Source organism: Erithacus rubecula (genome assembly GCF_903797595.1).
Source record: "Erithacus rubecula genome assembly, chromosome: 2".
In the NCBI taxonomy this organism is placed as follows: Eukaryota; Metazoa; Chordata; class Aves; order Passeriformes; family Muscicapidae; genus Erithacus; species Erithacus rubecula.
The window spans coordinates 93,129,100-93,141,502 of record NC_136685.1 but is presented as its reverse complement, the minus strand read 5'-3'; the positions used below and the strand labels follow the sequence as shown (position 1 = coordinate 93,141,502).

Genomic DNA, 12,403 nt, shown 5'->3' with positions numbered 1-12,403 from the left:
TCCATCTGGGCGAAAGAATGATGTCTGCTAGGGCTCAGTTTGCTATGGTTTTTGAGCTTTTTGTATGATCTCATCACTGGAGGAGGAAAGTATATTCTCCCATAAGAATAATCTTATACTTATGATTCATTACTACTGTGGTTTTTTGTGTGAGCCTTTTGAGTGCCAGACCTCCCCCCACTCTTCCACCCCAAATAAAAACCAGCCACCCTGTCGTTGGCTTTATATGGTATTGCTGTAGGTGGACTTACCCAGAATAATGGCTGGCTTTAACAATCAGAGCCTTACATCTTTGTCTGGAGAATAACTCCTCTTAACATATATTTATCCAGCTATTTGTCAAGCTTTACATTTTGGGAAGAGAGCTTTGTACACTTTGTGTCCTAAGGTTTGGTAAGCACTTTTTTTACATGAATGTTCCCTCATATGAATTTTCTGTGTTCTGCAAATAATTTCATATACTTGGTTTAGTAAGTTTACTTGGGAACATAGGCTTTCTCAGTTTTCCTTTGTTAATATTTCACTGTAGTTCCCCAACACTCTACCCTAATAATTTAGCAATCAGTTGTTAGAGCAGCTGTGCATTTTGGCAGTAGCATGTGAAGTTGGAGATGCTCAGTCTCCCACATCCCCTAATCAACTCTCATATTGAAAAGGTGCAGGCTAATCCAACTCTAATGGTTTCTGGAACCATTACACCCCACCAGGAAGAGGAAAATTTGTAGATAGGCAAGTAAACCCAGTAGGATGCTTTTGAAGGCCTGATGACATGGCAAAGAGATGAAGACCCTTTTTATTTTCTCTTGCCACATGAGTGGAGACAATTTGTTTATTTCCCACCAGTGTAAGGTAACATGTAAAAAATCTGCATTTGTGATCAGATCAAAGTATTTCTGGTGCAGCCAATGAAGGAATCCTAGCACAGGTCATGCAAGGGACACACGTGTTACAGCAAACCTGGGGACTGTGAAGAGCTCATGTGTAAATACTGAGATGGGCAAAGACCTGTTTCCTGATACAGGTACAGCAGAGAAGTGTCTTAAGTGTGAAAAACAAGAAATACAATAAATGATACCATTCTGATTCACTTGGCTCTTGTTCTTTTGCACTGTAAGTTCATAAAGGTTAAGTTCATTATATTTGTAGAATACAAGAGGCTGGTTCAGGTTCTAGTAACAGTGTGTATGCTAATTTCAGAATTTTCCTAGAAAAAGATGGATCTTCAGGAAAAAAACTTATTATTTTTCATTAGACCTGTTAAAGAAAGATACTCATGATCTTGCAGTGTGGATTTTTGATTTGGTGTAATCCTTTGAAGTTAATGGATTTCTAGTATGCATTTTATTTTTAGGAGGGGGTTTTATACTTAAATACTTGGTGGTGTCTAATTATAATGTACAATATGCTATATTCAGATGCTAAACTATCAAATGGCCATTGAAGAGCAGAACTAAAGATTCTTTTCACTAAAGCTCATGCCTCCATGCTTTTCTTCAAAAGTAAGTGTAATCACTAGAGAACTTAGTAAGAGAGAGTAATTGAATAAATCTCCCCTTCACCTACTAATGTATCATTATTAAACCCTGGAAATAGGCTAGCATCCTGTGATGGTTTAATTTCTTTCTGATAGGGATATTTTCTTTTCTTTCTTACATTTTTCCATCTTACTCTTGCAGTCTGATAAACAAAGTGCTGTGTAGTGGGAACTGCTGGCAGAAGGGGAGTATGTCACCTTCAAATTGATACCTGGTTATGAAAATTACACACCTGGAACACTGAAATTTTAGTTGTAGGATTTGTATGAAATGAAGGTAGAAGGTTTGTTGTGTAGTGATTGAAAAGGTCAGCTGGAAATTGTTTGTATTTGTCACTTTTTAGTTTGTGAATCATCTCATATTTTTATATTAATAATTCCCTGTTATGAAAATGGTTTTATTTTAAATGGAGCATGAAGTACTTGAGATCTAGACTTGGTTAATACTTCCAGTTATAAGGCATGGCCTGAGCAGTGGAACTAAAAATAGTTTAGCAGTTGTTAAAGAAAAGCTAGGAATTCAGTTCAAGGTCATCTTATTTGCACTTGTGAAGAGTGCCACTTGAATACCGAATAGTTCTAAAATGAAAAGGTTTTTCTTCTTTCTTTTTTTTAATTTTTTTTTTTTTTCTTTTTTTTTTTTGGGTATGTAAAAAAAAGTCATGTAAGGAGTTTTATAAACCTAGGCTGAATAAGAGCACCTGAAATTTGATGGTCTGTCCTATTAATTAGGTCTCCTGCTCACTGTACCATTACTCAGTCACTCTGGTTTTATCTTTGTTGTAATTGGAACATATTATCTTAGAATCATATTCTCAATTTTTAATATAATCTTTTTTTTTCAATCTGTCTGGCACATGACTGAGTAGAATTTACTTTTTGGCAAGAACTCTGCAAACCACATGTCTCTGCTTCCAAATCAGTATCTAGGTCCTGTCACCTATGGTTTATCATGCCTGTGATTGATCCAAATTGAAATATAGCAAAAATCTATTATGGGTTCAGAAGTTTTCCAAGTTTACTGTCAGGCATTTTAGAAAAAACACTGCAGTTTGTCATGTACTTTGTGAATGGTACAGAATGTTTCTAGGTTTGAACTTTAAGATGTGTGCCAAAAATATCTAAAAATAAAGAAATCCAGTAGGTTCTTGCACTGCCCTCTTCCCAGCTGAGGGAGCTGTATTTCACTGTGGCATACATTTAATGGAACTGTGAAATGCATAAAAGTTGTATCAGAATTTATTTTCTTTGCATTTAATCTTCCTGGTTCAGATATGGTCCTTCCAGTCTAAACTGTAAACTGTGCTCAGAAAAGAAGCACTTGAGTTATGTATATTATGACTTTGATATGCCTAAATTGAACTAGAAAAAGTGTGGTCTAATTAGAAGTTGTAATCCCATTCTGATCTAATTGAATAGGTGATGGGATTAGAACATGTGCATTTTTAAAATTAAAAACTTATTTCCTGATTTGATCATGAATCTCCCACGTGCATGAAAGACATGATCTCAATATTCTCTCTTCTCCATGGGCCTTGAAAAGCATCCCAGTGTTGAGTACTTTTCTGTTTGTTAGAATGTCATGGAAAGTGTGATAGAAATTGATTCTGTTTTCTCAAAAATGTTGGTATTGAGAGTTAACAAAACAGCTGGTTGTACTTCAGAATTTTTTATGTGCTGGGATATGTGAATAAGATAGTGGGAAAATTCAGCATGGTCTTTGGAAAACAACCCCAACAAAAACACACACACCCCTTCCCAAACCAACCAACCAACAAAACCCACAAAAAGCCCCAATACAGATGGGTGGGGGAGGCAACCTTTCCCTCTTTCATAAAATCTGAAGAAACACTCCTTTACTTTGCTATGAAGGATGCATTCTCTTCAGCCTTCTCAGTTTTCCAAATGGCAGACCACATTCCTTGCAAGCCAGGCATCATGTGCTTTCTATAATGTTGGATGTGCTGGAGTGGTATGTTCAGAGAATCTGACTTACTGATAAGAAATCATTCCTTTCTATTTTTATTTCCTGTCTGCATTTGGACATTTCCCATAAAGACAACCTGCATGGTATCACCCTTTCCTCTCCTAATAAATAGTCTGTTTCTGGTCTGGTCTGATTTCATGTGTTTCTTTTATGATGACATTTATGATATGCTCCTTTTTAACTTCAGACTGTAACTCAGCTTCCAGATGACTAGCATAATCAGGAATAGTTACTGGTAGCAATCTCCTGATGAATTTGCACTTTTTGGTGATCAGTAGAACCTTTTCTCAGGGAGAAAATGTTACATCAGGGTGTCAACTGTTGTGAAATGTGTCAAAACCAAAATGGATTTATTTATGAGCTGGTGAAATTTTTGTGCTGGACTTTATTCTGTGTGTTTGTTCTCTATATGTTAAAAGGTGCAAGGGCTTTCCAGTTCTCATCTCTTGCAGAAGTAATTTCCACTGGGAAGTGTAGATTGCATGAAGCTGGTGTTACTCCAGATTCTTTGTTCTTTGCAGAAAGCTTTGTATATGGCTGTGGCATTTAATTAAAATTTGTGGCTGATGGTGAGTAAAAAGAAGGGTGAAAAAACCTGTAAGGGGAAAAAAATGCAAAAAGAAGTGAATACCTTCTTGATCTCTTCGATTAGTTGTTAGGCCTGTCTCTCTGGACCACAGCTTTTCAGAATAAACACATGTAAGCAAAAATATCAAAGTCCTGATGGTTTTATATTCAGAAAGGTGAAGGTTTTAGCAAGTATTGCTTTACCATTTTTTGTTTAGGAAAAAAAAAAAAAAAAAGAGTTAACCAGAAAGATGATGCTTTGCCACAAGTAATTTTATTTTCTCCTCCACTTTGTATGTTTACAGTGAACAGAGTATCTGCCAAGCACGAGCTGCTGTGATGGTCTATGATGATGCCAATAAGAAATGGGTACCAGCTGGTGGATCAACCGGATTCAGCCGAGTTCACATCTACCATCACACAGGCAACAACACATTCAGAGTAGTGGGCAGGAAGATTCAGGATCATCAGGTGAGGAAATCTCTGAAAATTTAGAATGTTAAGTCTTCAGCAAAATTATGGGACCAATAAAAAAGAAATTGCAGTTTTTAACTGAAGTAGCAGAACTTTTATTGCTTTTTCCCTGTGAACTAAGCACTTTGCATACCCCCAAGGCAATAGTCCTTTTGCCATTTCTTCCTACAGATACCTATTTATAAAGGCTAGTGGTGTACACAGAAGTCATCTGGTTCTTTTTAAGTGGCAACCTGAAAGCTTTTCTCCCCCACTCTACTCTATGAGCTACAGCCTGTGTAGACACCAGCAGTTCTTTTAGTTCTTCTTATCTCACAAGAACTTGGATGCATGATGTCTCATTTCCCCAGATAATTTTCTTCAAAAAACCTTCTGATATTTGGTAATGCTGGTCATCTACCATTTTAAGAGAGAGAGAAGGGAGTAACAAGGATTACATCTTAATTTCCTTGATGAAGTTGCTGGACCATGATTAAATGGCAAATTAGCACTCTGTAAATGTGCTCTGCCACGTGATACTTGGGATGGGGTTAAAAACTTAATCTTTTGTTTCAGGAAAGTTGCTTATATTTGTTTTCCTCCTTCCCAGCATTTCATACAATTCTTTTGGTCAGTTCTTGGTCATTTATCACACATCTGAAGCCTGTGATGATCTCCTGTGTGGTTTTTTCTTAAACACTTACTCCAAGTAACAAAACGTTCTCTGTGCATTCATCTGAGAGCAAACATGGGGTTTTTTTCTCCTATTATCCAGCAGAAAAAGGTGAGAGGATATACTTGTCCAAGTGCAATGGGATCCTCTTAGTGGATGGCTTGTAGTAAATGGTTGCCCTAATAGCTCGAATTTATCATCTTTTGTGTGTGCCATAACAATCTTGCAAAATGATACCCTGTGATCCGGGGTACAAATCCAGTAAACTGCTGCTGAAAGCCCTGCAAGCCAAGGCATGCAGCAGCCACAGGGAGAAGGCAATAACTTGGTTAAAAAAGAAACCTAACAAATACCCTGTGAAATTCATGGGAAAATGAGTTTCTGAATTTCAGACGCTTATTTCACATCAAGTAGTCTGCTCTGGAAGTCAGAGCTGTTGATGTTACTACATTGCTGTTACAAAACATCGCTTCATCGTTTGAAGTGAGAACACTAAAGCTCCAAAATTTGTTACAAAATATCTCATTAGTCCCCTTGTGTATTCCCATCACTGATTACAGACAGTGTTGGAATTAAAATTGAAATGGTTATTGTGCTTTCAGCATTGTGTTTTACCAATTATGGGTCGTGAATTAATCCATGTGGTGGAGGAATAAAATCTACCCAAAGCTGAAACTTCTGATGGAACAGCAATTTTAAACATAAGTAATTTTTTTTTTTTTTTTTTTTTTTTATGATTATAGGTGGTAATAAATTGTGCCATTCCAAAAGGGCTGAAGTACAATCAGGCTACACAGACCTTCCACCAGTGGCGTGATGCTAGGCAGGTGTACGGTCTGAATTTTGGCAGCAAAGAAGATGCCAATGTCTTTGCAAGTGCCATGATGCATGCCTTAGAAGTATTAAATTCACAAGAAGCTGGTAAGAGTCTCTTCACTATTTTTTTTCCTCCTTAAGATTGTTAAAATACAAAAAAATTCAAATGTTTATACGTAAAAGTCTGTAAGTCTTGTTTCTAATCATTATTAAACCTCTAGGTGTTTTAATTATTAGGGTGTTTTGTCTAACTAATTTCTGCTTCTTAACAGTTCTCAACTCGACTGACATCTCTGTAATTGCACTTCCTAGCAAGCAAATCAATTTTTGTGTTTTTCTATATTAGATACAGAAACTGCTGGCTTTGCCTTTTTTTTAAGGAAGCAAAACAAAAAGATTTGCCAAGAGGCATGTACCTGGTAACAAGGATACTTTCCAGGTTTTCTAGAGACATCCAGGTTCCTATTGTGTGTTGGTGTTTTTGCTTCTCACTGAATTACTGGTTTATTATAAAAATGTGAAGATTTTTTTTTCCCCCAAACTTTGAAATTCAGGTAATCTTCTTTGTCAGTTCTTATCATACAGAGTTTTCTAGCTCTTGAATCCAGGGTTAACATTCAGCACATATGATTTAGACACCAGGTCTGTAATTCCATTTGTTTGAAGAGCAGGGTGACCTAGGCTTTAAAACAGTGGTGGAAAAATTCCTGGCCTTCAGTCTTCTGCTGATATCTGTAACATACTCTAGGTAGCTCTACACAGCAAATTGATCTGTATAACACTGTGACACACCCAGAGGGAGTTTCTTTTAAAAGACTAAGAGTCTTTTGTGTTCTTGTAACCAAATAGAATTCTTTTGTCCTCATTAAACTTTAAAGATTGCCCTTGTAACAAGAGACAGTACTTGTGTGCCAGTTTTCTTTCTCTTTTGTCGAAGAGAGCCTGTAGATAACTATATTAGGGCTGTCTCAACTACAGCAAAAAAGGTGGTTTTATAAGTTGTTTTTCATTCTGGTAGTAGTTTCAAGACTTACCTTTTGAAACTAAGCTGTCTAGACTGTGGATGATACAGTTCTGCAGTGCTTACATTATTACACAACATAGGAGGCCAAAATAGAAATGGTAGCTAGAGTTAGGAGGTTTCTTTTTGCCTGCTAAAATAACCCAGTTGTGATTCCCAGTCTCCTGGATGTTTCCTCTTCTAAATCCCTCAGTTCTGCTTTCCCTAAGGGTAACTCAGTTATAAACTTTCCATGCATTCTTACTGTTCATCACCTGTCTCCCAACCATCATTTGGGAACAAGTGAAATGTTGGTTTCTACTCTTTTGATGAAAAGGCCTGATTGATGGTAATTACTGCAGGTTTGAGGGGTTTAAGTTCTTTCACATGAAAGAATTTGAAAGTACTTGAAGAATTTGTTACGTGTTTCAGTGTATATATGCATATCTTCATAATCCAGTTTAATTCCTGATAACACTAAACCTGAGCTGCTAGAGAGGCTGAAAGGCATGGCATTGCCCCTTTTTTTGTTAGATAGGGTGTTATTTTTTCGTTTTGTGGCTTGTAATTTGTCTAATGACTCGTTCTCTTGCTACTTTATGCAAGGTGTTTGTGAGCTGCTGCATTATTATATTGTTCAGTAGTAGAAACTTTATTAAACAGAGATGCCTCTTTCATTTGTAAAGACTTGGATAAAACTACAATTTTATGACTGTAGAATTTGATAACTCTGTATGACTTATCACAGCCTGGTTGCTGACTACAGTGCTGTTGTCCTCTGGTTCGTTCTGAACAATTTAGAGATGGACATGAATTAAGCTTTGTAACTGTTTGAAAGTGACTGGGTATAACCTTTGAGTTTCTGAATTACAGGGTTGTCACTTTGTTTCTCCTTCTTGTGAATTTGATTCTGTAGCAGCAGGCACAAGTCAAAATGCATTAATTAGCTGCATCATGAGCTGATGGTGAGCAAAGGAGATAATTGTTCTTCCCTGGCTCCTGTCAGCCAAGGGCTGTGTTGGTTTAAGATTAGCTGTCACCTGTGTCACAGACAGGTGTTCTAGCTTCCATCAGGATGAAATAAAACCAAACCTTAACATTATCAGCATTGTTTCAGCTGATGAGCAGCTTTGCTTTACTGCTTTAAAAAAAGTTCCTAATAAAGCACGTAGAGTTGCTCTCTCAGCCTCATATCACTTCCAGACAATGTTTAAAGATAAATGTTCATAATGTTTCTGTGTTAGAGTGCTGTCAACAAGTATTCCTAAGTTTTATCAGCTGGGAAGTTTGTCAGTGTATGATCTAGATGTATGATGCAATGTATGATTACTTAATTTTTCCAACTTGTATCAGTGTAGCAAGTAAAAAAGATGCTGCTGCTTCAATAATGGAAATAAGTTGCTAAGTGGCTTGCAATTTAGCAAGAAGTTAATTGTGCTCCTTGCTCTAAGTTCAGTGAATTTTTTTCTCTATAGTTGGTATAATTGTCCTAAAAGTGCAACTAGAAATGAATCCTTGGTGTTAAGTTCCCCCCCAAGCATCTCTGAAATAGATGAATATTTATACTTAGACAGGTCACTGGCTCTGAGGTTCTAATATTAGCTCTTCATTTTAGGAAATGGATTGCATCTGCCTCCTTTTTATAAACAAATTACCCTTTCTGAAGAGGTGTTGGGAGGGTATGTGTCATAAAATAAACTTACACTGATATGTGATGATCAGTGCATTATATATGGTTAGTTTTGTTTCTTTCAGTGTATCTGGTTGGCTTTAAAAAATTTCTAGCACATGCAGTCCTTGTTGGTATTTAGATGATACTGCTTCAAAAATCTGTACTTGAAGATGAAAACTTGTCCCTATTAATTTAAATAAATTGCTGTGTATCCAAAATGGCATATAGAATCTCCAACTCAAAACAGAGAAATCCTACATAGATAGCTTCCCTTTTATTCTAGAATTACATCCAGTTAAAGTTAGATTCTTGCAATATCATTATTTTCTGCTGTGCTTTCTCATTTTGGCAGTTTCTTTTATTAGCTTGCTTATTTTATGTTGGATTTTATTCATAAAAGGAAAGCAGTTTTAATGTTAGCTGAGCATACTATTCAGAAATTCATAAAGCTGTAGATGAATTTTAAATTTTATGCAAAGGTTCACAGAAATCTAAATTACTTCTGAGAGATATTAAAGATTAAGTTGTGTACATCCTTTTGGTTTGCAAGTCAGCTGTTGGGTATGGCTCTCTTGCTCTTTTTAAAATAAAATTAAATCATGATCTCCTTCTCTTGCTTATATTTAAAAAATGTCATTGATCTTTTAGTTGGCATCCTCAGCTGTTCTACTGGCTGCTGGCAAAATTGGAGCTTGTTTTATTTAGGATCTCCCTCTAGTGGATCTGCTGGAGTGAGGCACCACTAAGCTGACAGGGAGGGGTTTTTTTGTCCTTCTGATCTGTTCAGAGTGAAAATCTCTGAAGTTAAGGGTAAAGGCTTTGCTTCAAGTGGCAGCTCTCTGCTAAAGAAACAGTGCAGGTTTATCCCAAAGGATTTGGAAGCAATAGCTGCCTTATCAGTGAAACTGCTGCAAATGCTCTGCAGATTTAGGATTTTGTACCCCCCTGAGTTATAGGACTGATTAAATCAATGTCCTGACTTCTCAAATGGTTGAACTCTGTTTATTTAAATAAATGTCAGTGTTTTAGCGTTGTTCTGGTTTGAATGATTGCATTAGCAAACTCTGTTTTCCTACTGGCTAGTTGGGCAGATTGTAGGCAACCTGCAAATCCAGAAAAGGATTTGCACACAAGACTTCATTTTGTCCTGGAATTTTAAAGAATTAAATATTGTAGATGTCTGCCCCACACTGTTTCAGAAATGCATTAAAAGTGAACCAAGGCTTTTTTCTGGTACTCATTTGGGAAATTTTGAAAGGCTGCTACTGGTTACATTAAATAACTGTTTGATGTGGCCAAAAGTGACACCTTCATCTAATGACAAGTCTGTGTCATCAAGTTTAAGAGGTCAAATGAAGAGGATTTCTGGCTCTAAGGCTGTATACAATGCATTCAGATATTCAGTAATTGGTCTTGTCTGGAGATGATGCCTTGCTGCAAAGCTTTTGCATTGCATTACAAAGAAAATTTTCATATCTGCATTAAGTAGGGCTCATTGTTGCAATCAGAGTTGTTCTGAAATGAGAGAGTGAAGGGAAATGAGACTGAGAATTCTCTGATGTGTGAGACAATGGATTATTTCTTTGAAGGAATAAGGTCACGTAAGGGAAGCTCACTGGGAGGAACAAAGGAGTATCATACTCAGTTTTGCTGCAAAAAGCACCTTCTAGTTCAGCTGGAATCAGTGTTGCTTTGTGTGGCATCTGACTTCAACCTCAGGAAAGCCTTGCTGAGAGAATAGGAAACTAACTGTGAGCTTTATAGATGTGTGATTTGCATCTGAGGAGGTCCTGGGAGTTGTTTGTTGCAGAAGATGAAGGTGATGAAAGAGCTGAAGGAAGGATGTCACAACAGTAAATAAGTATTTTAATTCTTTCTAATAGAATTACATAGATGTAAGATTTGTGATGTTTTTTGTAGCAGTTATGTGTTGGTTCTTGAAAAGGTTTTGGAATATTCTGGATATAAAGGCTAGGTCAGGATGGGCTTCAGTGAATTTTTTTCCAGTATTGACTTAGATCACAGTTTAATTAATAGGAAAATGGGGAGCAAGAAAAAGAAATTGGGGGAGGGGTTGTTTCCAAGGTCTCATTATTTTGTTCTTCTGACCTTTAGGGGAAAAAGCCCTTGTGGTTCAAGTTTTTTGAATTCTTCTTGAATGAGTAACTCTGGAAGTTAGGTTGTCCAGGTATAAAATAAACAAATCTTTATTCACAGCTGTATATTGATGTGCAAGCCTTTCTCTTCCAGCAGGGATAGGTAATTAAATCCTTGTTGATAGGGGAATGCACTCAAACAGTGGATTGAATAATTTAATATCTTTGGGAAATGCAAACTGAAACAAAAATTGGGCTTGCCTAATTGGAATATATTGAGACACTACAGAAGACTGAAATAAGAAAAGTCTATGTGGAGGCTTGGGGGTGCTTTTCTTTGTACTGTTTTGGTTCATGTCTTGCTAAAACTTGTTTTGGGAGAAGAAAAATTCTACAGCAGTGAAGTAATTATGCTGTACCTGTACTCTTAGCAAGCCTCTGGAACAGGCTGTCAGCACTCTCTCTCAGAACAGGAGTAACATGAGGGTATTTTTATTACCTGTGTTGTCAAAAGTTGGATAATATCTCTGGTTTTGCTAGCAAGATTTTTCCCTTCCTTTTAAATGTGGGATTGATTAAATAAGTTTTAAAGGTCATTACTAGGTGTTTATAATAGTTAATACTGATTAGGTAATCCTGATTTATGTGCTAGAATGTTGACCCTACATGAAGTTATTGGGACAGAGTGTACTTCCTCTTCATTGTAGCTGCACATAAGATTATTGAAAGCATCATCATTGTTAGTTGTGGTCTTTGGAGGTGAAGGGATGGTTGCTAAGTTTCAGAGTTATGCAAATTTTTAAGGGTTGCCTGTATGGTATCTCTAATTTTATTTTTTTTAAATTCAAAATTAGCATTAAATTTTAGGTAAATAACCTGAATAATTTAATTAAAATCTGGTAGCTGGTCTGAACTGCACGGCAAATATAAGTAGAAATACATTAATTTATGGATAAAGTTTTGTTTAATAAACATAGAGGAATGTCAGCATATTTTACTGTTGAGGGTTTATAGTGTTGTCTTTAAAAATATTATCAGTAGAAGCTGTAGATAAATTAAATCTCCCTTTTGGGAGCAGAGTGTTTTCATAAAAGTCATGAAGAGAGTTATGAAATATTCTTGGTTAGACTCATTTTTGTAGTATTATACACCAATAGTGACAGTCATCACCTATAACATTGCTATTTAAACATATTTTGACACGGCTAAGAGTGGAGGGGGAGCTGTAAATATCCCACAGTAGATGGTATTGATGTATTTAACTTCAGTACTTGCTCCTTTAAGTTTGTGATGCTGTAGTTCCATCAAGCAGCTGTAGTTCCCTGCAGGTGAAGCTCCATGGAAGGATGGCAGAGGGAAACTGGAGCTGCAGAGGTCCCCCAGCACACTGGTGCTGAGCCAAGCCTGGCTCCCAGGTTATCAGTGCCTGGTTTCCAAGGCACTGCTGCCACTGATAGGGGGTTCTGCTGGCACTGATAGGAGGCTTACCTCTGCTTAAATTCATGTGTTTTGATGAATAGTTTTGTTGTTCTTGTTGCCTTCTGTTACCTTGATCAAGTCAAGAGGGCTTGTGGATTGAAGTGGAAAGAGTTTACTTTCAGGTTT

General features: G+C 36.8%; 1 protein-coding gene across 6 annotated transcripts in view; it reads left to right on the top strand.

Moving 5' to 3' along the window:
* Positions 1–12,403, top strand: part of ENAH (ENAH actin regulator) — an 87,615-nt gene that overhangs the window by 38,960 nt on the left and 36,252 nt on the right. For all 6 annotated transcript variants that reach the window (XM_079298826.1, XM_079298825.1, XM_079298824.1 and 3 more), the window contains exons 2-3: positions 4,394–4,559; positions 5,958–6,135. In XM_079298826.1, coding sequence (XP_079154952.1) covers positions 4,394–4,559; positions 5,958–6,135 — 344 coding nt within the window. The remainder of the gene's footprint in view (positions 1–4,393; positions 4,560–5,957; positions 6,136–12,403) is intronic.